Below are 27536 nucleotides of genomic sequence, written 5' to 3' on the forward strand. Positions count from 1 at the left end.
CATGTTAAAAAGACAACTTTAATTTCACATTTGCAGCAAAAACAGCTTCTCAAAGTTCAACAGCATATCATCTGTTGTAGAGAATGTGGAGCTCATCCCTGCTGAGGTCTATGGTGTGTGTGTGTGGTGTCTGTTGTCTCCTCACTGCCAGCATTGACTGACTGTTGCTCCGCCAACATGTCCGTTAGTTTCAGCTCCAGCACTGGATCCCTGAACTCTGCTGACTCCTACAGGACAAAAGAAGTACTGTGATCATGTGCTCAAAGCCTGCGATGCTGTTACCCTGAGTAACTCTGTGTACAATCATGGTGCAAAAAGGGCTGATAACATGAGGTTGTGAAGAAACAGGGTGTTGTCTGCATCTTCCAGCAGCATGCAGCTGAATCAGGTGCCTCCCAAGAGAAGAGAAGAGACTGAGCACACCGATGGATGTGTAACCTTTAACTTTGCAAACAGACTAACAATAAAACACCTGTGTCTTCATCATAGTCACAGTGGACAGAGACAAAAGGCAAACACATACTGTACATACTCCACCTAGAACAGCTGTACAATTCTCATTGATTACTTGGTTGAACAGGATTTCAAAGCGTTTAGATAATGGATCCAAAAGGGTGGAGTTACCACACGCAATGGTAAAAAAAAATACACTATTAAATCCTTCATGAATTACAGCAGCACACATGGATTATGCTGTTGCTCGGCACTACACTCAGGATAACTGTGGATCTGCATTAAAGTGGTGCAGAGGTGCTCTGCAGAGAGGTATATGAGAATTGTACAGCTGTTCTAGGTGGACTATGTACAGTATGTGTTTGCCTTTTGTCTCTGTCCACTGTGACTCTGATGAAGACACAGGTGTTTTAACATCCTTCTGTTAAAGGCTACACATCCATCAGTGTGCCATATCTGCTCTTCCCTTGAAGCTTGAAGCTGTGATTCATCGATCTTAGTGGCATCGTAGTTAGTACTTATACTTTTAGCAAGGACTCTTACAGGAAGAGCTTCTTTCCTTCTAAGGTTGATGCCTTCTGCGAGTAAAGCCTTCCCAGTCTCCTCAAACAAAGCACTATCATCCAGCTCACTGTTGCTCTTTAACTCTGTGTACTTGTCTATAAACCTGCAGGATCAAAGTGAGAGCAAAACAAACATTTAGTAACACTGGCATGGAAACAATATGTTTAACGTGTGTAGCATACAGTAATCTTTTATAAAACATGTTTTTTCCACCTTATACTTGACAAAATGCAGTGTAATCACTACAAATTCTGGCATATCAAAAAACATACACAACCAATCATGTGGATCTTCTCTTCCCACCTGACAGTCCCTTTCATGCTTGCATATCATATATTCTCAGAGATCAATGCCAAACCAAAATGGTGGTATTAACCAGAAGGTGTAAAACCTACCTCTGAGATACAGAAACAAAGCTTGTACTGGAAAGCATAAAAGCTCGAGGACCCATCCCATACTGCTCATAGAACTTCCTGAAAGACAGACATGTATAGGTGAGTGGAGCCTGCGAAAACATCAACAACGTTAATGCTGACATGAGCAAAGCAGATTTCCATCCTAACATCATTTTGTAAATCCAGATGAGTAAAATGGCCAATTTTATCAAAATATTATTGTTCAATACCTGTAAGAAAACACAGGTAGTATGTCATATCTAATAAATAATCTCATGACAAAAATTATGAGGTTTTTTTAGGGGATCTACAGTGTTGCTTAGATATTGAGAAGTGGGAGTGAACCTCCCTCAAGCGCTGATGATGGTTAAGTCAGAAATAAACTGTGGCTGTCTGCGAGAGATGCTGCAGCAGTGCTGCCACTGTGGCGTCTTTAGTGGCTCTCACACAGCAGCAAGAACTGTAAAACATCAGTGAACTGTGGCAAAACAAATCCCAGGTGTATTTCCTAAACACTGAGTTGATTCATTCAGGTAAACAAAAAGGCCTGCTGCTGAGTGCATCAGCATTCTGCTAAAAGCAGTTGCTATGACACAGGAAGCAGGTGATTCCTGCCAAAAGTATACTTCACATAACCACAACAATGCCACAAGTATGACCTGTAGCGATCAGCATTCATTACTCCGACCGGTCAATGTGTTTTTATGGACATACAACATCAATAGAGAGAATCTCTGACAAAAGACAACACTGATCCAGGTTTGATTTTCACAAGATTTACAAAGAGAGTGTGGAAACACAGATACTATCATGACTACTGTGAGGACTTGACTTACGCTCTGACTTCATCCTCTTTGTAGAAGATTTCAGGCACAGTGTCCCGTTTCTTGGTACAGGTTCTGGTGTGTGGCTTCACGTAGATGATGCTGGATCACATTATAAGTGGCTACTTGAAAACGAGACAGTTCGTCTCAAATGGTAATTTTCATGGCTTTAGTCCAAATTACATATAAATCTACTGAACACCATATACTATAATATAAAGGCATTTACAGACGATGGACACGGAAATCAATCAAATATAATGCAATTTGAATTCAAATGCAATAGCTATACTGCCGATGTGAAGCTTCCAAGCCTTTGTTGAGACTTTGGTAGAGAGGTGTTGAAGTAAGTCACATTTCAGGACCTTAGTAGTCTCGCATATCCAGATCGTAGCTTTAATCAAAAAAACTGAAAAACAATAAAACATAAGATGTTCAGGTATTATCCATTTTAAGTTTGCAGGACTGTAAGTTCTAATACTAGTTGTTTGTAATAAAATAATATACAATGTTCAGGTAGAAAGCCATCAGAAAACTCCTTCAGTATATCTGCATTGAATGTAGTCCATAGACAGCTGATGCACTCTTACTTGGTGGTTCCCTCTTGGGTGGAAACGCCTCATATACATCATACCAGATGGGTTTCTGTGATGGCTTTATGATCCCAGCACGTATAAGATCCCGAACCCTGTTCATCATGTCATCACACAGAGATGAATAATAATGGCATTGCAGACTTCTAATTAGAAATGTATGTATAAAGCTGTAAAATATAAATGTGTACAAATTTCAATACCATTAAAAAATAAATGCCATATACTCTGCATGTACTACTCTCATCAGTCAGCACTGAATAATCACTTTAGTGGCTTCCTTATACGAAGCTCCTCAGTCCTTTTTGTTTTTTTTACTAACATTGTCACTCATCAGTCAGAGTTTAGGCTCATTCTTATTCTTAACATGCTTTACACACACATACATAACAGCAGCCTTTGTCGCAGGGCTATGTCGTCATCACACCGTATCCTTAATCTGGTGTGAGCGGTCATGCTCTTGAAAACTGAAATTAAATTGACCATTTGTCTATTTTAGCCTTGGTTCGTACATCTTTACTTACATACCGTGGTGCTGAGCAGCATTAACGTTCTGACGCCAGCTGACTAATGATAACAACACTGCTGCTGAAGAAGAGCCTATATAATTACACTAACTGATTGCTGATGTAAAAAAACGTTTTTACTCAATGAAAAAGCGTGGTTTATTTTTAAATAACCAACGTGAATGTGTGCTAAGTTTACCAACATAGTGTTTACTGCGCTTAATTAGGTGGCATTCAATAGGTCACGGATATGGCTAATAGTGTTAGCTGCCTAGCTACCATAAGCTACCAGCAAAGTAACATAGAACTCTCTTACCGGGTGAATACAGTTCCAAACCTCTCCAATCTGCTGCCAGCCATTTGGTTTTATTCGCCAACAGCTGGAGCACTGTAACAAGAATGTCTTCTACTATTAAACACAAAAAGACCCCAGATGGGATATTCTTCTTCTTCTTCTTGGCAGAATTTCCGGCAGACGACAGGCTTTGTGGCACAGTGCTGCCTCTCACAGGTCGGGATGTCAAAGACGTAATACTGTCGAAGTGATGAATTCAAGGACTGCTGCTTTCCTAATATTTGACTGGTTCTCGGTGGGGTAAGCAGGTCCTTCATTGTGCCCACGTGTAATAATGCAGCATACATTGTTGCTCAGATTTAGGAACTCGTTAAAGGCTCTGCACATGATGGTAAACCCACACATTTGTGATTCTTTTTGGCTAATTAGACCTCTTCCTAGGACTGTGAGTTGTGTCGCAATAATTTTCACTGGACGATTATCATGGTACAAAATAATTCACAATTACGAAATTATTAAGGTATCTATATAAAATAATTATAATTATATCTGTCAAATCCATCTTTATCTTTGTTGATGGTGCGTTGTGTCTCAGTTTTGGTAATATATATATATATTAAATTATATATATATAATTAATATATATATATATATATATATATATAGGTATATATAGTTAATATTATATTATAATTAATATATGTATATATATATATGTATATAATAAATATATGTATGTATATATAATTAATATCTATATATGTTATTATATATATATATATAATTATATATATATTAATGTATATATATATATATAATAATATAATATATATATATAATTAATATATATATAATTATATAATTATATATATATTAATTATATATATATATTATAATATATATATATATATATATATATATATATATATATATATATTAATATTATATATATATTATATATATATATATATATTAATTATATATACGGATCCTGAGGCGTTCCCAGGCCAGTGAGGAGATATAATCTCTCCACCGAGTCCTGGGTCTTCCCCGGGGTCTCCTCCCAGCTGGATGTGCCTGGAACACCTCCCTAGGGAGGCACCCAGGTGGCATCCTTACTAGATGCCCGAACCACCTCAACTGGCTCCTTTCAACGTAAAGGAGCAGCGGCTCTACTCCGAGTCTCTCACGGATGGCTGAGCTTCTCACCCTATCTCTAAGGAAGACGCCAGCCACCCGTCTGAGAAAACCCATTTTGGCCGCTTGTACCCATGATCTCGTTCTTTCGGTCATGACCCAGCCTTCAAGACCATAGATGAGGGTAGGAACGAAGATCGACCGGTAGATTGAGAGCTTTGCCTTCTGGCTCAGCTCTCTTTTTCGTCACAATGGTGCGGTAAAGTGACTGTAGTACCGCCCCCGCTGCTCCGAGTCCGACTTACTGCCGAGTATCCGGACACAACTCTCGCTTTGAGCGTACAGGGATTGGATGGCCCTCAGAAGTGACCCCCTCACCCCATCAGGGAAATTGACGATGATCCCCCATCAGCTTCCAGCTCTGCCTCTACCATAGAGGGCGTGTTAGTCGGATTCAGGAGTTCCTCAAAGTGCTCCTTCCACCAGCCGATAACCTTCTCAGTCAAAGTCAGCAGGGTCCCACCCTTGCTGTACACAGCTTGGATGGTTCCTCACTTCCCCCTCCTGAGGTGCCGGATGGTTTTCCAGAAGCACCTTGGTGCCGACCGAAAGTCCTTCTCCATAGCTTCTCCGAACTTCTCCCACACCCGCTGCTTTGCCTCTGACACGGCAGAGGCTGCCGCCCTTCTAGTCCTTCGGTACCCTGCAACTGTTTCCGGAGTCCTCCCGGATAACATAACCCGGAAGGACTCCTTCTTCAGTCGGACGGCTTCCCTGACCACCGGGGTCCACCACGGTGTTCGAGGGTTACCACCCCTTGAGGCACCTAAGACCTTGAGACCACAGCTCATTACCGCAGCTTCAGCAATAGAGGTTTTGAACATCGTCCACTCATAATTTATATATATATATAAATTTTATATATATGGAATGAAGAAAAATGTAGAACAATGCCAGTCTTGGAAATACAGGGGGAAAGTGTAAGTAAGGTATTTTACAGTAATTTACCAAAACAAACTATAGTGCATGCAACGGCTTTTTCCTAAGATAACTCAACATACATTAGAGGGCAATCCAAACAAATTATGAAAAAGTACAGCATTATTTGTCTCACCCTCACCCTACTATAAAATGTCCCACTGGACAACAATGCAGGGAATCTCTCAGACTCTTAGGACATTATTTGCTTTGTTACTTTAATTTTAGAGCTCAGTGTTATTGAAAGGCAGCACAGAAAGGCTTATTGCTGTGAGGAAAAAGAGAAAGAAAGAAAGTAAACTTTAAACTCTCCTTGTCAGCTGACTACAGATACAACTACTGTATGGGGCCCTGGGTCAACAGGACATGAGACATTGCACACATCACTATCACACACAGTTCCTCACAAGGAAATAACACTCACCACCTGCAAATTGTTTTTGGCATTTGTTCTCTTCTTTACTCTGAATAATTTAGCCCAGGAACAAGAACATACAGGTTTTGTTGAGGGATCTGAGAAACTCTAAAACAAAGAGAAGTGAACCGACTGTAGCTTGTCACCAGGTGACTTTTCAGGTTCCACAACAGGGAGAGTTTTAGAGCCGTGAGAGAGGCAGGCTGGTAGGGCCAGGTTTAGTGCAGGAATGTCAGCACGTAACAGGGTGGTGTAGAGAGAGAGACGGAGAGAGGGAGCCTATCAGAGGAGGGACAAAGAGGAGGAAAGAGAGAGGGAGTCATAAATGCAATAATTACAGCTTAGGCAGAAAAAAAGTGACGCACTCTCCTGATTCCACAGGCTGCCTGCGTAGCTAACAACACTGCTGTCACACTGAAAGCCAAGGAACCACTTCTCTTTCTCCTAGTTGTTCTTGGGATTTATTTTTTATCTGTACTTTTAATTTCTAGACATGGATATGCACCTGGATTCAGGCTAATTATGATATATGTCTTTTTCGCAATCAAGCAGAATTTTCCATACTTACTTTTTTTCTGAAAGGAAAGGGAATCATTTGCCATGTCTGTAACTGCCCTGTTCAGGGGCAAGTGGGGGCAAAAGCCACAAGAAACCCGAGAGAAGCATCCAGTAGCTGTTCAACCCAGCCATGAAGACGATGAGGATGAGGATGACTCTAAAGTTGGTTTCAGCAGAGATACTATCCGCAGGAACTCACGCTTTTATCGGTCGATGAGGAAGAAGAGGCTGGTCTCATCTGAGCAATCTGGAAGTAAGAAAACATCGGGCCTCTGCTTGCAATTTAACATTGTTTTTAGACAGTACCACAAATTCGGGGAACATGGGCTCTTGTCTCACAAGATAATTAACATTTAAGTTGACTTTTCTGGTCCAACAGCAGTAGATATTTAGCCTAATTCAAACCTGTTTACAAATAAAATGTATTATTATTATTATTATTATTATTATTATTATTATTATTTTTACTGAATGCATTGACAGGCTTCATTGGAGAGCTCACAGTGCAGCAGCAGCAGCAGCATGGTTAGGTATTATGTCATGTCTGATTTGGTAATGGACTGATTGTATATACTGTATGTTGTTGCTCTACACATTGTTGTTCCCTTTGCAGTTTATGCAGTTGTTTTTGAAAGTGGAGCAAAGGCTTGGTTCTCCTTTCCTTACAGCAGAAATCTAAATACAACCTGAGAAACTAGTTTTGATTGAACAGCACAATGGTCTGAGTAATACCTGAGCTGTAATTTCCAAAGGTCAACCTCAGGATATCAAGCACAAAACAACTTAAAGTTTGTATGTTGAAATGAGACAATCATATATACCTGATATCCGGTTGACATTAAGGTCTGAAGTGATTCAGAAAATAGTTATATTTTCCAACATGCTTTATACTTACAGATCACAGAATTTGATTAACTGCGATAATTAATGTCACCAAATGTATTGTTGTAGTGTTTTTATCCTCTACATAGTCATTGTTTTCTATAGGAATGCACCATATTCATAGAGCCACACCAAATGCAACAACAAAGTGTTGGAGCTTAGACTTTGCCCGGCATCTCGGATAAGCCTTAAAGGGAGGGATTAAAGTGACTATTTAATACATAACCAGGCAATCAGCACAGACAAATAAAAAGTTTAATGAAGTCATAAAACAGTGTGGACTGACGAAACATGTCACAGAATTCAGTCACCTGATCATCCAGTGACCTAAAAATAAAAAGGAAAGTAGAACCAGTAATGCATTTTCAAAGGCCGTTTCCAAATGAAATTATGCTAAATTCTGATTATTGATAAAGATATTTTAATCTTATCAGCAGTTATTAGCAGGGATATGATCATTATATAGTATTTGCTTTGATAGCATGTCTGATAATGCTCACCAGATTACGGCACAAGATTTAACTCTACTTACTGTGTTAGATGTAACTATCATTCCTCATTGTATGCACAATCAGTGAAGAGAACCACTCACCTTATTTACAAAAGTTACAATTTCAAACAGAGTGCTGGTGGTAAAATGCTGAGACGTTTTCTTAGATTTCCAACTTCAAAACATGTCTAATCTTAATAAGGATGGAAAACTATTGAATGGAAAACTATTGATGAAGCTTCTAACAGGAATACATCCAGAGACACAGGCATGATTTCTTTCCTACCAGGAGTAACAGTAGAGAAGATTGATGACAGTTTCATCTCTTTGAGGTCAGAATCCTACAGATGCAGCTCAATTTAGCACAAACACTGGAGGCAGAGACAACAGCTAGTCGAGCTCCATCTTCTTACTTACATATGTATGTGTGTGTTTATCATGTGTGGACAGAGGAAGTAAGACATTGGGCCTAATGCAAGAATCACTGTTACCAACAGATGTGTTGTACAGTGCCATGTATCAAGAGAATTTGTACACACAAGACTTACGAGTGGTCTAGAAATGTCGTAAGAGTCATGCCGAGATATTTTGCCTTTCTCTGCAGTGGATAAACAGCTGCTCTTTAGGAATCATAATGCCTCAGTATGAATGAATTGGATATTTGAAGTATTTGACAAATACAAATAAATTAAACTTACTGCACATTAATATTTTACCATATCATCATCATCATGGTTTGCTAATTTGAGAGGCTCGACAACATTTTTTAATAAACGTTTCCTTCCCTATTCCTAAAGGGAATGATTTCCCTCTGGGACAAACTTGGGAGTGCAGTTCATAAAGTGATGCCTTCCTGGTGTCAAGTATACTCTATAAACAAAATCAAACTCTAATTGCCTGTATTTAATGTTTAATGAAAACCTTTGACTACTTACACATATTCTTTCAGTCATAGTGAGTTTATAAATTAAGACCTTCCTCTTATTTTTCTACAAGTTAATTTTTTCATGGCCAGATTTATTAACTACCAAATTATCCCATGGTAATGAAAACCATAATAAAGTGCCTCTATGGTCTAAATGAATGTAATGTGTGATTTGAAGAAATTGTTTGGTTGGCATGCACATTTAAAGGCTAAGTGTTACATTGTAATACTTGAAGGCCTTTCATATAGCAGAACTGAGTAATAGCATCATTCAGAGAAGAGTTCTATTTGTATACAAGTCGGACTCATTATAGACATATTGCCAACACCCTTTCTTTCTTACATCCACTGCTTGGGGATTTGCATTTAAAAATAATTGGTTAACCAGTCTATTCAGAAGGACACAATAGGATTGTGGAATAGTGACTGGAAACATCTGTAAAAATGTTTTAACTTGAGTAAAACATTATTTTAATACTGTGGACACGAGCCAGAGATTAAAAGCACTCTGAATCTCATTGTACTTTTTGTATAATGACAATAAAAGGCTTTAACTAAAAAGGCAGACTGTTCTACCTTTTTAAGTCTTCCTCTACTTCTTACTTTCCTGACCAATGATTCATGCTAACAGTTGTTTCCCATAACAGTTGTTTCCCATAGTATACTTTATGGTCCTTGCAGTCACACGTATGTTATTTTATGTTGATTTAATGAACACATGCGCAGACTCAACATGTCTGAACACGTCACCCAATGTAGTTTAACAATAACTTCATATTCAAAAGTCACAGTGAAACAGAGCCTCTGAGGCTTCTGTAATGTTACGTGTCTATGAGTCAAACAGAATCTGTAAGTGGGGGTTATTATGAGAGGGATTTATCATACATCCCGTTCTTATTCTTTTTATTCCACTATGTCTTTAAGCATTGATGAGATAGTTTCACATTTTGTTTATACATCAAATTACAAATGAGTAGAGTTAACAGTGACAAGAAGTGCACAGGGACTTAAGAACATGAGTTGCAAGGTTGAGGTTATGTAACTATTATCCAGCTTTACCGACCACATCAGATCATTTCCTTGTCGCAAATGTTCCTTGGCCCTGGGGTTGGGAACCACTACAGTATATAATACTATGCTTTATTATAGAATAAAATACAGGCAGTTTATAATACAGAATGTTAAACAGGCATTCACCATGGAAATAGTAGTTTGATAAAATAATCTAGTTTGAAGGTCGACACACAAGCTTTCCCTGGAGGGTTCAAACATATTGCATGTGAATACATGCAAAGACAACTTAGCAAACTCCCTTCAATGATGAAGACTGAGAGATAGTGTTGAAAGCTCCAGAACAAACAAGTATTGATTGAAAATATCCTATTGTATAATTCAAACATTCATCTTCTTCATACAAGTGCATAGTTCAAGCGCTAGTACGTACATGTGAGTGTCATACATCATTAAATACGATTTATCTCTTAAATTGTCCAACTTTATTCTTTTTTATTTCTTATATTATTATTTTTGTAGCTCCTCACTGCTGAGTATTTTTCTTAAATGTCATCATTATAATGTCATTGGGGCTGCTGGATTTGTTAAAGTAACATTTCCTCAGGGCTTCATAGCATTTTATTTTTTGATCTCATTCTTTGTAACCTGTCCAGAGGTTTTCAACATGAACCTGAAGATTCTGTATTTATGCATTACAGATGGGAATGTTTAAGTTAAACACTCAGTAGAATATTTGTAACACACGCCCACATACAGCTGTATTACCATTAGCTGCAGTGCTAACAGGAGTGGAAGAATAGCACTGACACATCATCAGTGGATTGCACAACTTTCGAATATGGTCAAACTTAACTTAATTAACGTCAAATATGAGTATAATGCTTATTGTATCATTATTAATGAGGCATTTAGTGCATTCTTGTATACATACAAATGCACACATACAAAGACTTCTATATCATAAGGTTTCTCAAAATATTTAGATGAATGAATCTATTAATTTACCAGTAAAGCTCTCTTTAATGGGAGAGAGTCTAAATAATGTGGCATGGATTGTTACCTGTGTGAGTTCTGACTAGCAGGTTTCCTTAGTTTAAACAACAACAACAACACAAGCTTTTACTCTGAAAGGTTGCATAAACACACAATGGTTTTAGTGTGATTGCTGGTAAATAATCTACATCTAAATCTAATCTAACTACAGCCCAAGCAGTCATCTGTGTGTGTGTGTCTGTGTGTGTGTCTTTTATGTGTGTGAGCCTGAGAGTATCTACAAGAAGTGATTAAACATGGAGGGGTAATAATGTTGTAACTGATTATAAAGACACTTTCTCCTTCTCATTGCTTGTCTCTCTTTCTGTTTTTCCAGATTCTAGTTTGGACCACAGTCCATCGAGCAGAGCAGGGGTCTCCTCCTCTAATGCTCCCTTACCCAGCAAATCACCATTGTTGCCCCAGGCACAACTGTGAGTCCTCATGCCTTCCCTGCCCAACCCTACCACTGAACACACACGCCCAAGGAACAAACAAGCACGTACAGTGCACACACTCCACTTTTATACTTCATACTTGGTACTTTGAAAAGCATATCATGTCTTGATAAGTCACAAGCCTATCCAGTCTCTCTGAAGGTTAATTCATTGACCCAGAAACAGCCGTCTCCTGATGTATTCAGTTATACCCAGACGACTGGTCACAGGAAGCAGTATGCTGTAGCAAAACCCAGTACCGTGATACTGGATACTGGATACTAGATACCGTTGCCTCTTTTATTTCAATACAAGCTAATATCTATAAGTGAATGAGTTTACTGGAAAGTCATTCTTTTTTCATAAGACCAGAAAACCAATGCCAAACCAGAAATATAAGCTTGTTGCCTGTTTTAGGATTCAATAATAGACAGCATGATCTTAAGACTGAGATGTGGAATTTAACACAGCCTCAATTAAGAACTACATTTGTGGTGGCAAACAAAGAGCAACCAGCTTCTCAAACAGAGCTGCTAAGTAGACACAGTTTGTAGTAGCAGTCACATTGTAGCATTTCATCCTACATCTAAAAGCATTAACAACCCCTCAATCAAATCAACTCATACTTTTATCCGTCTGCCAACCAGAGAAAGCGTCTAAGGTGACGAAACAGAGGTTGAGCTTGTAGAGTGCTGAGTCTGACCATGTCTAGTGTGGACGTTTGCATAATGTTTAATCCACATTTAAGTGGACATGGTACAAGATGGTCCTTTTCTTACAGAGAGGAAAATAATGTTATATTTAGTGAATCATTTAGTGAACGTTAACTACAACTTATCAAGTTGATCCCTTTTGTTGAAGCGGTCAGAACATATACAGTATTTGGACTAGATATGCAGCCTTTTGACGATCCAGCCACTGAATCTGGACGCAGAATGTTTAATGAAGGCTGAAGGTTGCTGAACAAAAGCATAGAATTCACTCAACTACTAAACAACTAGGCATACAACTGTGAAAATGATATGACACACTTACACACGGATGTACATGGACTTTGTACATTGCAATGTAAATAATTTGAGATTTTTTGTTGATGGCTGCTATAGATGTGATTCTGAAGTGTGTGTTTTTGCTGTCAAATGTAGCACTCAGCATTCACCGCAGCTCCATAATTCCAGAACTGTGTTGCCAAGCAATGGTGAGGCCAGCAACAGACATGCTCAGTACAGCAGGGATGCTGAGGATAGGAGAAGAGGAGGAGTGGGAGGAGGGAGGAGTGAGGACATATCTTCTGCCTCTAACAGCCAGCATCAAGATGTTACAGCTGACATGATAACTTACCAGACTCACGGCATTCATAGCAGAGACATAACACAGCTGTCAGAGAAAACAGCTGCAGCTTGCACTGTACAGGAGGTCAGAGGGAAAACCATGAGCTCACAACGGCCCAGCTCTGATGGCGCAGACCCGGATACCGCCAGCCTCAGGTCAGATCTAATAACACTGGAAACAGAGAGGTGTAGAGGATAGAAATATAGGATTGGTTTTTGTGGAGATTAAACTGTGGGTTTCTGCTCATGTTAAATAGTCAATATAATACACAAGAAAGACAAATAATGATGATGGTTTTAGTACTTTTGTTTGAGAGCAACATGATTACAAATACACTGTGAGTTATGATACAATAGGTGATTGAGAGATTGAAATGACGGACTCATTGTGTGGCTACAGAGTGAATGTGAAGAGGAGCAGATGGACGTGTGTTTGTGTGCTGGAATGCTCCAACAGCACTGCTGCATCATTGTTTTACAGAAAAATGAAGCATAAAGTGAATAGGATACGTTTTCTTTATTTTTCAGATTACCGAGCGATGGAGAAAGCTCCCAGACAATCTGCCACAGCCTCAACATCGTCAAAAACATCGGTGAGGAATAACATACTCCATGGAAGGAATGACTCCAGAGCTGTTGCTCCAAAATCATCTCTTAGTTGTGAATTTATTATATGACTAAGACTGATCATTGCTAGGACACACACATTCCCATACAATATGCAACACACATGCAAACGCAGACCTCTACTAAACAACAGTATTGATAAGGCTTCAGTAGTACCACTGAGCTGTATCTGTTACTGCATATCTCCGACTCGTTCAGCAAGGTTGAGTGCCTCTCTAAGCTGATAGTCGGCTATGTTGACAGACTACTCACCTTAGTGTTGTAGTTTGATAATGCTTATTTAAAGGGTTTTGTGCACGTGTATGGTACCCAATTCAAAATCTCAACAAACAAGCAGAAACAGTTATACATGTGTGGTTTACAGATATTATTACAGACACTGTTTCTATGTATGCGCATTTCTCTCTCTCTTATGTAAGTCTCAGTCCAGTTCTACGCCCACCAAAGCAATCTGCAGTATATGACTGAGGGAGCTTATGCAACAGGCCCGTGTTGTTCAAAGTCACCTTCCCTCTTGATATACACATAGCCAATGTTCCCTGAAAAAGTGCTGCTGTTCTTATCAGCAAACTTCTATAGTTTTAGTTGAATAGATTAAAGCATACCATTTGCCACATACTCGTTATCTTTAAACCACAGATGTAAAACTGTTTCTCTTTCATTGTCTTGTATCTCCTTCACACTGTACATTTTATTATAAAACTGGTTAGATATTTGATGAAATGTAGGCGCAAGGCAAGCAGCAGATTTACACAACGCGACACATCCCAACTTCGGGTGTAGGCATGAAGGTAAAACTTGTTGCTGAAACGGCATTAAGTGTCAGGTCAGTTGGTGCAAGTGGTAAAGCACCACCTGCTGGCAGCAGAAAAAAAGCATGGCTTTACTGGTAGTGGGTAACTTAAAAATGTATATAATTCTGGATCAGTTGCTGCTGTTATTTATCCTTATTTTACAATTTAAAGCCAGTAGCTGGATAGAATAATTTTAAAATAATGCTTTAATTGTGCTTGGATGCAGAGGCCTCACGCTCACAATGTCAAGTGCCCCGAGTGTTGGAACACTGTACACATGCCAAAAGACTTTTGCAATGAAAGCGATGACACACATTTGAAGCAAAGTGGAGATGAATTGGATTGGCTGTTTGACGGACTGTTGTGGTCTTTTACTTGTAGTTGGCAGAATAAGGAAAGTCTGCCTTTTGATGAAAAACTTGATGAAACATCTCGGTGCCCACCAGCCACAGGATAATGTTATAAATCAAACCGCTAGTACAAACTAACTACAGATTTAACTTGGAAGTGTTCTCAAGGAAAATATAACTGACTGAAAATTAACCTTTTTGCTTCCCGTGAGATTTATTCGGAGGGATTGGTACCTGGTCAAGAACAGGCTTTTGTTGAGCAGTAGCCTGTAACAGAATCATTGAAGTGTGTGGTCCGATTATCACCTGAGTGGGAAATGTGAAATAGCGCATTATATCAAATTGTGTATTTTCGTGTTTTGCATCCGTCCAAAATAGTTGTTCCCCCACCATTATGTTCCACGGCAATGCTTTGGCACAGTGGAAATCTAGGCTTTTGCAAAAGGCAAAAAAAAATGGTTCATGTGTACCTGCGGCCTGACTCATTGTCTTTTGACTATCCAGCCTTCCTGTACCAGGAATACCGAGACACCTCCAAGCAGCAGGAGATCGACCAACGGCGGCAGCGTGAGAACCTTTCTCCTCGGATCACAGCTGGGACTGTGGTGGCAGGGTCCGGTGTCATGTCCCCTCCAGTGCTACAACTGCAGCTGAGGAACAGTGCTCGGTCACTCAGCTTGTGGCAGAACCTGGAAGTTGTGCAGGCCAGCGGCCTGCTCACACAGTTACTGCAGAAAGAAATCATAATGCAAGAGGTGAGCAATTTTGAGGGCAAAAGGGTATATGACTAGGTACAAACGTTAGTTGAAGAATAGTGCATTCAAGAGAGCCCGTGCAGTATAGCTGGGGCTAATGAAAATGGCATTAGTTTGTAAATATTTGGTCATAAACCAAAGTATTAGACAAATTAAAATGTTAACCTGTTTTCTGTCAAGGGATTACCACAGATTATTAAAAACCACCCTGAAGGATCATGACTTGTCTTTGCCAAATTGCATGGCAATAGTTGCAAAAATGTCAACCTCATTGCTCATTGGCGCTAGAGCAAAAGGGGATCACCAAAGAAGGTAGACTTCATCATCTGGGCTTCATGAATGTCAACAAATTTGTTATCCATTCAATCAATAGTTGCTGAGATATTTCAGTCTGGATCATATTGGTGGACAGACCGGCCAACAGACTGGCAGTGCCAGCCCTAGCAGCATGGCTTAAAATGATAGTTATAAGAGAAACAAACAGGAGATAAATGGACTGGTAGATTCCTTACTCCAAAATAACACTGCGATAAATCCTTCATTAATATTTATGTAAACAGATTGTGAAGCCACATGGATTCTATTCCATTAAAGTCATTTAATTACTGTATTAAAAATTATTTAAATCTGGTCATTTAGAGGTTTTTCAGAGAAAATCAGTAAAATATAAACAATGAGCCTTAGCCAGCTGTGCCGGCAGGACGTCATACTTCATCATATCAACTGTTCACTGAGTGTAAAGATGCTGTCTTAGTAGTAATGTGGCCTTATGATTTGCTTCTTTGTCTAGGCCATGTTTGAGCTTGTTACTTCAGAAGCATCGTACTACAAGAGTTTGGAAATTTTAGAGTCCCACTTTGTACGGAACCCAATTTTACTCAACACTCTCAGCCAGTCCGACGTGCATTTTCTGTTCTCCAACATCGAGGAAGTCATGAAAGCCAGTGAAAGGTAGGAAAAGGTCTTGATTAACACAAATCAGTTTATGATCAGAAGTTTGATCGTACATCAACTTCCAGTCCAGCAAACAAACTTTTGCTTCATATCCCTGAATAATGGTCTCTTAATATTTCCAGGTTCCTGATGGATCTTGAGCACCGAATGGAGAAGTCTATTTTGATCTCTGATGTGTGTGACATTGTTTACAACCACGCTCTGGAGCACTTCAGTGTCTTCATCAAATACGTCATTAACCAGGTGTACCAGGAGAAGAACTACAGACGCATTTTGTGAGTACCAATTTTATAATTAGTTACAATCTGGACTTGGCCTTCTTCATACAATAGCAATTCCGTATTTAGTGGCATATGAGTCAGTTAGCTCTTTCTTAGTGATCTATCCCAATATATTGTCATTTTTTTATATTGGACAGTACTTTTGTCTTTTGAAAGCAGTACATATTAATATTACAAGGGTTCTGCTCAGAGCAATACTGTGGCCTGTTTGATTACTGATGATGAACACATGACTGGAGAGAGAGCAACTGTGAGAAAGAATAATAGGCGTCATCTCTCATACATTGCTGTTTTTTAAAGTCTGTGAATGTTGTCTGCCATCTTTTCAGTAGAGAACAGGTTTGTATCATAACAAATGTGATATGCAGGGTGTGGTTGACTCTAAATGTAATGCGTATGTCTCTCTACATCAACCACACATACCTGATTGAGAGTGTGACGTTCCCACGCGCTACATTAGATTGGCAGGCACTAAAAGGGGCCTATGCCAGCTACTGGAAAAACCTCTGACACCTGCTGGTTGTTTCAATAGTAAATATGATAATTGTTTTTGTTTTTTTATAAACTTTGTTTATTGATTTTTTATACACAAATGGACAGTAGTGATAAAGCAGTTGTGTGTGACAGTGCCATGTTGTAGGAGTACAATACAATACAATACAATGCAACTAAATAAACAAAACTAAACAACAAAACAAACAAACACAAACAGTCTGCTTGGTCATATTACCCATCTCACAGAAAACTTTAAATGAATAAATAAAAGGCCTCACCCTTCAGGTCAGAATTAAAATATATGAATAAATAAAAATAAGGGAGAGAAAGGGATCTTATTCAGGGATATCTGGGAAGGTGATTCCCTTTGCATAGGCAAAGAAACGGCCCCACATCTTTTTGAACTTCTCAGAAGAGCCTCTCAATGTATATCGGATTTTTTCAAGCTGTAAATTATTGAACATTTAATGTATCCACAGCGTGTGGGAAGGCGGTGTTGGGGATTTCCATCTCATCAGTATTACATCTAGCCAATAGTGTTACAAAAGCTATCAGATTAGCTTGGAGCCGAGGCAAATGCAGCTGAGGGATGCCAAAGACAACAGTAATGGCATTAGGCTCGATAAGTGTCCCAGTTACTTCTGACAGAGTATTGAACATTGCATTCCAGTAGTTACGCAGAGATGTACACAACCAAAACATATGAACATGGTTTGCAGGGGTCTATATTGTCAAAGACTTTGAAAAGCCTAACTTTAGTCCAGTAAATATGATAATTGTAAAGCCTAGACTAGTTTATGAGCATCCATCTGTTTTGTAGATGTAAAGTACATTTAGCTAAATCTATTCAGAAGGTTTAGTGTAACAGTCTGATCACAATCATAAGGATGTTAGGAGTGCCAAGCCTATTTACTTGTCACATACACTCACATCAGTGGCTGAGCTTCAATGTAGAAATATTAGTTATATCATCTTAGGAAGAACATGAAAAAACTGTGCAAAAGCCCAGTGACTAATTGTTGTGACAATTTGGAGGGAGAATAGCTGTTTTCCTTCTCTCTCTCAATTTGTAAAGCATGTTCCTTCCTCATACAGGCTGGTAGATTTACTGCCATTCAGGACAGATCATTTCCCGACTGCATAACATAAAGCAGAAGTGATTTGCTCTCTTACTTCACATTTACTAATAGAGGTACAGGAGCAACACATCTCATGCATGTTCAGGCCATTTAACTAAAATGGTATAACAAAATGTGTTATGCAATGTTACAATCAGTGTCGTTGTTTTTGTTTACCACAATGTACCTTCTGACAAATAAAGGTTCAATGTGTAAGATATGGCTATAATTTAAGTTTATAACATTCAAAATATATACTAACATTATCAACAGAATGTGAAGAGGTAACCATGTTGACAGAACAGCAGGCGGCGGTAGTCTGTACTTATCTTTTAAAAAGGGACACTGGAAAACGTAGGACTGTAGATACAGTATACAGTACAAGCAGTCGTTTTGATACACACATTAAAAAAAAGCAGCGTCACACCGCACGTGAATATTATAAGATAGCAGAGTTTTTTGACTGCTCTCAGTGTTTCAGCAGTCTAAACTGACTGACTGACTGACTGACTGACAGACACAGGAGTAAAAAATACACTATAAATATATCAACACTAGAAGAGAGAGATATAGCTGAAGAATTCAATACACAATATCAAAAATACATTTAAATACTCTAAAACTTAGAATATACTAAACATACAAATACTATAAAAAATGTTAATAACCATTGTATGGAGCCAGTTTAGAGGTGAAATACTGGCCCCTATTTCTTTGGAGCAGAACTACTTATCGAACCTTCACAATACATGGCTTTCAAAGCAATCAGATCGTTGTACTGTACAGACTACACAACTTGCTGTCTTGTAACCGGGAGTCTCTAAGTCATAGTTTTCACACTCAAATATACAGTTTATGGCAGGATTCCTCTATTACCTTTACAATGTGTGCCTTGTTTATGTATTGCCATACTAACCTATGTCTTGTTGTTTCTGGAATCTTTTTGATTCTTATGCAATTGAAAAACGCATAGCTTCCTGGGGCATTGCCATGCCATTGTTCCAACGGTCCATTAGTTTAAAAAAATGTTCCATTAGACCGAAAGCACATTTGTCCAAAAGCCTATTATCCAGAAAACGAATGTTCATTGTCCCGAATATACACACTCCTCCTGCAACAAACAGAAGCATATATACCTTTTATGCAGAAGGACAGCGAAGGCATGTACGTCATACTCTGTGTGGGCGGGTCATGCCAGTCATAGTAGGAAAAAGGTATTTTAGTTGTTTTGCTTAATAATTAGCCATATGTTCTTCTGTTTGTTGCAGGGAGAGTGTGTATTTTCAAAGCAATGTTCCTTCAAAACAATATGCATTTGTTTTCGGGATCACAGGCATTCGGACAAATGGGACATTTTTCTGACTTTTGGGGTTTTGGAATAATAGGCAGTCCCCCCTGAGGCCAGAAGTATAAACAATGCATATAGTACATACACGCAATAAACATGCACATGCCATTTCTCACACATACATTTTTTAAAGATGAATTTGTGGTGAGAATGCATCTCACACACACTTATGGACATGACATACTGTATAAGGTGGGAGGTGTAAGCTAGTAAAACATTGTTTGTTTAGGTTATTTGCCAATTTCACTGATTGTGATATTTTTGCAATCCTCACAGTGACATAAGGATGTCTAAGATATCACAGTGATGATGGTTACAGCTGTGCTTAACGGATGTGTGTAGAACTTTACGAAGATGTTTAAAAACTCATCAATGAACCACACTGGTGCGTTGTGTGACATGTTCCTTTATTACCAAACACACACACTGTAGTCTATTATCACTCACATACACCGTCCTGCTGGCAAAAATACTTACTAGAGCACCAAATGCGGATAAATCCACCACAGAAAATAGTCCTGAGTAAATGCAGTATTTCCTCCTGTTTGAAAAAATGTTTGATAGAAACTACAGTGGCTAAGACGTTTATTTTTGTTTCAATTTAATTATATTTGTGAGTGTTTTTATTTTTTAAAGATTCATATCTTAAGTATAAGCCAGTGGGTTTGGGGATACGAGCCTAATACAGCAGGGAAGCCAGAAAGTATTGAGCATTGGACTAACCCATTGTTGGTTTTAGTATTTTAATGGGATTTGTTGACAATAACAAACCCCTTAACACAGCCAGTGTGATCTTTATCCATGCATGATCAGCAGAAATATGACCTAGGTTAGTGTAACAGTTTGTTTTTGTTTTTAACTGTCTCTCATCACCACATTAAAGAGGAGAGGGTGTGTGAATTTGTAATGCAGTTGGATGATCAACTAAGCTTTGTGTTGTCTCAACATTACTGTCCAGAGAGGGAAACCAGGCATTTCGGGAAGAAATGGCTACACTGGAGAACCATTCTCGTGTCAGGGGCCTTTCCTTCACCTCATTCCTAATCCTTCCTTTCCAGAGGATCACAAGGCTCAAGTTGCTCGTACAAGTGAGTGTGCCAACATAAGTTAAAACTAAATAGATGCAATGAGATACTGTACAGTTTAATGGCAAGATTCAGCAGGGAGTTTGGATATATGTTGAACATGTTAAGTTGCAGTAATAAATAAGGGTTTGGTGCCACTGCAGAGGCTTTTTGTTGAGGCTCTTGTTGTTCTTATGTGACTTTGTTTCTCTCACAGAATATCCTGAAGAAAGCAGAAGAAAACTCAGAGAGGGAAGCAAATGCTATAAAAGCACATCAACAACTGGAGCAGGTGAGCATCAGTCAAGGGGCGGGCCCGAGCTGGAATGAGAAAGGCAGTAAGGCAGTTGTAAAGATCGTGTCAACATAAAAATATGACCATCATTACAATGATATAATGATTGAACTATCATTGCGTTGACACATTTATTTGCGCTCTGCATTGGCTAAGCAACAATGCGCAAGCATACATTCCCGGAATATTACTTGTATCATGAACAACGAACTTGTGCTCAGTTGTGTTTTCTGTCTAAGCAGAGGCTCCACATAGCTCACCATGTTCAGTTCATCTTTACCCTTAAGGGTAAACCAAGTGGATTTTAGTTAAGAAAAGTAGGTTTGATTAGATATGAGTGACAGAGGCAAAGTTTTTATTTAAGAAAACAAGTTCTATTAGTTAGAATTCTTATTTACACATGTATTTTCAACATAGAATATTCCCTGGGTCCAATTGTAATTGCCAAAACTCATTTGTGTGAGTAGCACTGGATATTAAAGCAGGTAATAGGGCCCTTCTGGCTCAGACTGACAACAGTACACTCCAGTAGAACAATGACAGGTGAGGGAGTAAGAGTCATTATGTAGCAGCATCACACATACAATAGTATCTCAAATAAGGATTTGTTGTGAAACAAGATTCTTGAGTATCATTGATATTGGCCATATCATACATGTTTTATTGTTACATGCAAGATTTCTTTGCATGCTTCTGATTGTGGTGGACCACATGGACCACAATCAGCTGCCTTATGCACCTTATTTTGGCAAACAACTCAGATAACTCTTAACTGGTAACATCAAGCCAAAGCTTCCTGGCATGAATTACACATGCAGCCAGTGTTCTCTAGGAACAGAGTTCCAAAGTTTCTAGCCATTTTATTGAAATAAACAATAAATAAGATTGCAGCACATTTCTTTTAATAAAAATAATAAAAATAAATGTTTAACCAGTTTTAATATTGGGCGGAAATGATGTATATGCATTCAATAACAATGAGAACCAGATATAAGATATAAAGAGGAGAAAACAAAAGCATATAATGTTCTAAGGTTATGCATTGATGGTGTACATTTGTATCTTCCTCAGATTGTGAAAGAATGTAATGAGGGGGTGAGAAAAATGAGTCGCACTGAGGAGCTTATCAGCATTGAAAAAACACTGGAGTTTAAATCCAAGGTAAACTAAGTCTTATTGTCTTGCATTTCCAAAGAATGAAGTCACACAGTTTTGTTTTCATAACGGCAGATTGCAGATTTTGAGCCCAAGTTTTTTCTTTGCCTGCATCCATTTCATAATACGAAGCCTTGCTAACAGAGCGGAGGGAAAGGGTCAGCACAAAGTGCAAGCAGTGCAATACAATAATGGTGTTCAGGATTAAGGGTATTTATTCAGACTATAGCTGTTCCCCAATTAAGAAACCATTTTATTCAAGTCTGGATTTCAAAATGAAATACGTCATAAGTAAATAAGTCCCATTCCAAAGGTTTGAGAAATGTAGCTGAGATATGTGGCTTTCTTTTACCTGGTTTTGGTATCTGTATCCCACAATCTATTGGACACTTACTTGTACTATACTTATTCAAAATGTGAAGATTGGAAGTATTGCACATCCTATTCAGAGTGGATGGTGATGGACTAGTGCTCTAGTGGTACGGCTTTCCAAACACAACGCCAGATGGTTGTGAGTTCAAGTGCCCTGAGCAAGGTACTTAACCCTGAGCTGCTCCAGAGAGACTGTAGTTAGTTCACTGTAAGTCTGCTAAATGACCTGTAACGTAATATTTCCCTAGTATTTGCATTCATATGGTCATTAGTCAAATACATGAACAAGAGATCAACAATATAAACTACAGTTCATGTGATCTACTGTATACACTTTAAAATAAAGTTTGTTTTGGAAACATTATATTAAACCCCTATCTTTTGTCCTCTGTAGTCTGTGCCCATCATTTCCCATTCACGCTGGTTGCTAAAGAAAGGGGAAGTGCAGCTCATGGCCGGACCTAAGAGCACTCGGACCATGCGGAGTCGTAAGCTCTACCAACCAGTCTACTTGTTCCTTTTTAACAATCTGCTGCTGGTCACCAAGCGCAGCTCGAGGTAAGCATTTGGTAATATATTCTCACTGTGAAGCACTCAGTTACCAGTTTATTAAGTGTATTAGCTAAAACAATGCAGTCTAGTGTAACAGTCCTGCAATGAATCCTCATTCCACGAAGCTCTTAATGTTCAGTTTGTGTTGATCATTGTGGAGGATGTAGTTTGTGTAATTGTGTAACTGTGTTGCTTTACACAGAGAGGTATTTCTGTTATTAAGCCTTCCCTCATTCATATAGATGGGGTGGACAACATAATTAAACAACTGCCAGTATGACACAATACAATAGCACAACAAACTGAGTGAATGTTTGTTTACATTCAGCAAATGTTAATTTAGTCAACTTGTTTGTCAGTGGGGACAAGTTCCAGGTTCTTGACTCATGCACACGGTCCATGTTGAGGACTGAAGATCTTGAAGACCAGGGCCAGCTACTGGCTAATGTCTTTAATCTTAAACTTCTGGAGAACCAAGAGGAGCGTCCAGTCAGCTACATGCTCAAGACCTCCAGTATGTGAGTATCTGAAGCAGAATCAGCTTGACTCAGCAGTTGTGAATGACATGTGGAAAAGGAAAAAGAGAGAAGAGAGAGAGACTGCATTATAAATTGCACCTAAAACGGTATATTGTGATAGTAGATATGTGATTTTTGCATGGAGCTTCACTACTATTACATCTGGTGAATGTGAACTTCAGAATACAATTTTATAATAAACGATCTGTATAAGCCATGTAAAAATGTTAGTAAAAAATACACATAAGAGGCTTATACATTTAACTGTACTTTGTTGTTTGTACTTTTGGCCCAATGGGCTTTCATGACAAGTAGAACAGCCTGTTTGTAGGGTCAAGGGTCAATTTTGTGTGGAAGATTCACCACCTCTGTAAAAACAGTACAGGTGTATAGTTGCGGTGGGGAAAAGAAAGAAACATATATTGGAATATAAATCTCAGTGTCAACACTACACAAAAATAGATACATACAAACCAATTCTTAAAGAAGACAACCAGTAGTTATGATGAGTACAACACTTGATCGTCTTTAAGAACATAAATAGGGAATTTAGCTGTGTGTAACAGTGAAGTTCTTACAGGGCAATAACTGCACTGTTATAAGCCATGTACAGTTTACACTTGGTTGGAATTACCTTGAGTAATCTAAGTATCAGCTCTTTACCATGTCCACCTGTTCTAACTGTATCAGTTGCTGTATATAATGTGTGCAACCTTGAACATTTTAATGGGTATTATAGGATTGTTCACTTTCATAGTCACAAGCATATCAGTGGAGGATAAAGAACATGTCAACCAGTGCAATAGTCATGTGTTTTTAATAGTTTTTGACAACAATGCAGCACAGAGGATGAAGATATATAGAGGGCTTTACTGTTGTTGTTTTTTTTGGTCTTTTTATGGGGTTTGGTAATAAAAAGAAATATATAGAATGTTGTGGATTCATATACAACCTGTCTGTCCAAATGGTTGGCCAGCCCCATTGGGAGAATGATGAACATACCAAACAACATCTCAGTTTATAAAATGTATTTGTCTTCAACTGGTTTCTCATCAATGACATCCTGTGCACAGGAGTGATAAGCTTCGATGGATGTGTACTCTCACTCCTAACCGGCGCACACGCTTTATGTCCACCAGTGCCCACCAACCAGGTGAGACAGAATATCATAACCAACATTCCTCAACATGCAGACGTCGAGATATGAACTCTATCTGTGATATTTATCAGACTCCCCCCAGGTGCAGTGTATTCAGTCATACTCATCCCAGGAGCCAGATGAACTCTCCATTGAGATGGCTGATGTTTTGAACCTCCTAGAGAGAACAAACGATGGTGTGTAGAGACACAAATCTAATCCAATTTGAGACTTTTTATTTTGTTTTTGAGTGAAATATTTTGTCTTGTGTCTTTCTCTTTCCATCATCATGTGACCTCTGGTCTTTCTGTGTCTTCTGTATTCCAGGCTGGATGATGGGTGAAAGGATGCATGATGGTGAAAGGGGCTGGTTCCCTAATCGAGTTGTAGAGGAGATCCAGAGCAAGGAGGTCCGAGCTCAGAACCTGAGGGAGGCCTTCAGGATCCAGCAAGCCCAGGAAGGTGGAGGAGGGCTGCAGACTGGAGCCAGGATTGGTTTCAGGGTGGGGAGACGCACCCCAAGGGTCTCAAACTATTCCAATCCTTGAATTAATCAAATGGGGGAGAGCAGTGAAGTAAAGCAGTGAAGCGGTAACAGGGATGAATGTCACCATTCATTAAAATAAATGATCAGGATACATGCGACTTAAATCCCTTACAATGACATCTTGTCCTTTTGATTTTCACTAAGCAGTTGATGGTTTTAGAAACCCAAATGATCAAGGCGCTTGAGTCAATAACCTTGTACAAGCGATGCTGCATGTCTCATATAAACTGTGTGCTGCAGGTGTTTTGTAGGCTCACACATTATAATGTAATGCATGGAGCAAAGCTCTGTATGTGGTTAGGAGCTGTGTGTGGGGATGGCAATAACCCTAAAAGGTCTTGTAAAGGTACTGTAAACATCTCTCAGCTGCATGGGCAAGTCTAACATTTTTTAAGATGTTCATTTCATTGTAAAATACCTTTGCCTTCTGAATTTTACCCCACACCCACAACACAAGTGTACAGTGGGCCAGAGAGCCTAACGCAATGCAATTTACAAGAACACATACAGATAGACTAATTGAAACAGAACACCATGAAATACAGAAACGCACTTCAAAAATCCAAAACACAACACAATACAGTGCATTGAGCTTTCAGAGCCAACGTACAGGTGTCTCATAAAATAGTATTGTATAAAAATGAGCATTGATTATTTAAAAACTCTGTGTCTATAAATATTCAAATAAGTGAATCAGCTAAAGTGATACTCCACCCAAAACCCTTTACGAGTATGAAACACTGGCTATGATTGCTCCATTATGAGAACATTGGCAGTAGACAGCTTTGATTCACAGCGGTTACAACAGTACAATCATGCAACACCAAATACATTGCTAATATTAACAACACCAGAAAAATATCATATTATTTCTCCTTAGGTTTGGTACATAACTATCAAAAATAGTACATGTGACATAAAATACAAACACATCATACTGTATATTACTTTAACAGGTTGGCATGGCGGCTTATCAGAACACACACCCCCGACCAAAACAAAACTTATACAGTAAGTCTGACGAGCCTTGTGCCGTGCAGAATCCTTACAAATGTCCAGTAAATCTGTTGTTCCAAAATTGATAGAATCAACGTCACGGTTCAAATATTTTTAGATTAATTTTAACTTTTAAAATGATCTCTCTGCTCCACCAGGACCTCTAATGCCGATGACCTGATGTGCACTTTGTCCGCAGTGGCCCATTGGTCGGAGAATTTATTTTTGAAAGGCCATTAAATTATGGCAGCTTTAAAAACGTATTCTTCAGCTCCTTCAAATCCTATCACTTGGGCATTCTGTTTATAAAAGGGAAAAAAGCATTCCGCTGCTTGTAGCACTTAGCTCGAACATTACTGTCACATGATGAGACTCTCGACAATGGACAACAGTTTTTACCAGCAATCACCACATCAGTGGACATTGATTTTGTTTTACTGTGTCATAACACAGTAAAACAATATCAATGTCCACTGATTATTTCATTATATATTACATATATAATATTTAGCTATATGTACATATAACATACATCAGAAAGTGTGATTGCAGTTTTACAGTCATGTAAGTAAGTTACCTTATTTAAATGTATGTAAACTAATATACTACCAAGTGCAGCTTGTAATGAGTTTACAATTTGAAGTACTGTTCTCATGAGCATTGCACATGGACCCCTAATTGTAATAAGATAACTAGCACACTGTCCCTAACAGTTATCCTGATTTTCTAGCTGCCAGGAACCCAAGCTGACCTCTGTTCTGTCTAAGAAACTGCTCACTAACAGTCATATTCTCAGGCTACAGTGTCTAATACTCAAAGGATACATTTTGTATGGACTATCACTTTGAAATCGTCACTATAAAAGGAGAACACACACACACACACACACACACACGGGATAAATCCTCTAATAGCAATTTAATGCCAAATAACTGCAATATGTCATAACTGTATAGAATGTATCAACACTTTGAGCAACTATGGATCAGCATGATTGTAAAGCCTTGTGTGTTTTTAAATATGGTATGTGTACAGTAATGCAAACATTTGATGTTCAAGCTAATAATTACAAAATAATTATTTCATTTTGTAAGATGTAAATTATTGTTAATAAAAAAGCATTAATCAGAGATGTGCCTAAATTGTAAATGTAAATTTAATGATTTCGTTATTTTTATTTTGTTTTTGTTGTTTTTTTCCCAGTGTGGAATATGCAAATTCATATGCACATGCCCTTTTTCCTTTGGAGATAGAACAGACATAGTTAGGTCCATAAATATTTGGACATTGACACAATTTTCATCATTTTGGATCCGTACACAACCACAATGGACTTGAAATTTCACAA

At 38.6% G+C, this 27536-nt stretch overlaps 2 protein-coding genes across 3 annotated transcripts; one reads left to right on the top strand and one right to left on the bottom strand.

Moving 5' to 3' along the window:
* On the bottom strand, nucleotides 1-3883 carry mrps23 (mitochondrial ribosomal protein S23). The gene is made up of 6 exons (XM_029446362.1): nucleotides 3652-3883; nucleotides 2830-2924; nucleotides 2249-2333; nucleotides 1413-1490; nucleotides 997-1120; nucleotides 1-227 (listed from the first exon to the last, which is right to left on the bottom strand). The coding sequence occupies exons 1-6, from the start codon at nucleotides 3693-3695 to the stop codon at nucleotides 93-95; spliced, it is 561 nt and encodes a 186-aa protein (XP_029302222.1). The 5' UTR covers nucleotides 3696-3883; the 3' UTR covers nucleotides 1-92.
* ngef (neuronal guanine nucleotide exchange factor) lies at nucleotides 3851-27318 on the top strand. 2 transcript variants are annotated; one of them, XM_029446361.1, is made up of 16 exons: nucleotides 3851-3930; nucleotides 6743-6971; nucleotides 11399-11495; nucleotides 12644-12985; nucleotides 13358-13422; nucleotides 15105-15355; nucleotides 16146-16306; nucleotides 16432-16584; nucleotides 20510-20639; nucleotides 20833-20907; nucleotides 21982-22071; nucleotides 22832-22995; nucleotides 23349-23507; nucleotides 24581-24660; nucleotides 24738-24842; nucleotides 24973-27318. In XM_029446361.1, exons 2-16 carry the CDS (start codon nucleotides 6761-6763, stop codon nucleotides 25191-25193), a joined length of 2304 nt encoding a protein of 767 aa, XP_029302221.1. In that variant the 5' UTR covers nucleotides 3851-3930; nucleotides 6743-6760; the 3' UTR covers nucleotides 25194-27318. The 2 variants fall into 2 exon arrangements, with proteins under 2 accessions (XP_029302221.1, XP_029302219.1); XM_029446359.1 differs by having other exon boundaries at nucleotides 3866-3930; nucleotides 6784-6971.
* Nucleotides 27319-27536: the final 218 nt, after the last annotated feature.

The sequence above is a fragment of the Cottoperca gobio genome, chromosome 13 (genome assembly GCF_900634415.1).
Source record: "Cottoperca gobio chromosome 13, fCotGob3.1, whole genome shotgun sequence".
In the NCBI taxonomy this organism is placed as follows: Eukaryota; Metazoa; Chordata; class Actinopteri; order Perciformes; family Bovichtidae; genus Cottoperca; species Cottoperca gobio.

What these genes read in the sequence shown, in the direction of transcription:
- mrps23 (XM_029446362.1), bottom strand. Translation starts at nt 3,695, where the DNA reads ATGGCTGGCAGCAGATTGGAGAGGTTTGGAACTGTATTCACCCG. An exon ending in AAAGAGGATGAAGTCAGAGC is followed by an intron (nt 1,491 to 2,248) that starts GTAAGTCAAGTC and finishes TCTGTCTTTCAG; the next exon opens with GAAGTTCTATGAGCAGTATG. An exon ending in TTTGTTTCTGTATCTCAGAG is followed by an intron (nt 1,121 to 1,412) that starts GTAGGTTTTACA and finishes TTGATCCTGCAG; the next exon opens with GTTTATAGACAAGTACACAG.
- ngef (XM_029446359.1), top strand. Translation starts at nt 3,881, where the DNA reads ATGAATTCAAGGACTGCTGCTTTCCTAATATTTGACTGGTTCTCGGTG. An exon ending in CTCATCTGAGCAATCTGGAA is followed by an intron (nt 6,972 to 11,398) that starts GTAAGAAAACAT and finishes CTGTTTTTCCAG; the next exon opens with ATTCTAGTTTGGACCACAGT. An exon ending in GTCATGAAAGCCAGTGAAAG is followed by an intron (nt 16,307 to 16,431) that starts GTAGGAAAAGGT and finishes TAATATTTCCAG; the next exon opens with GTTCCTGATGGATCTTGAGC.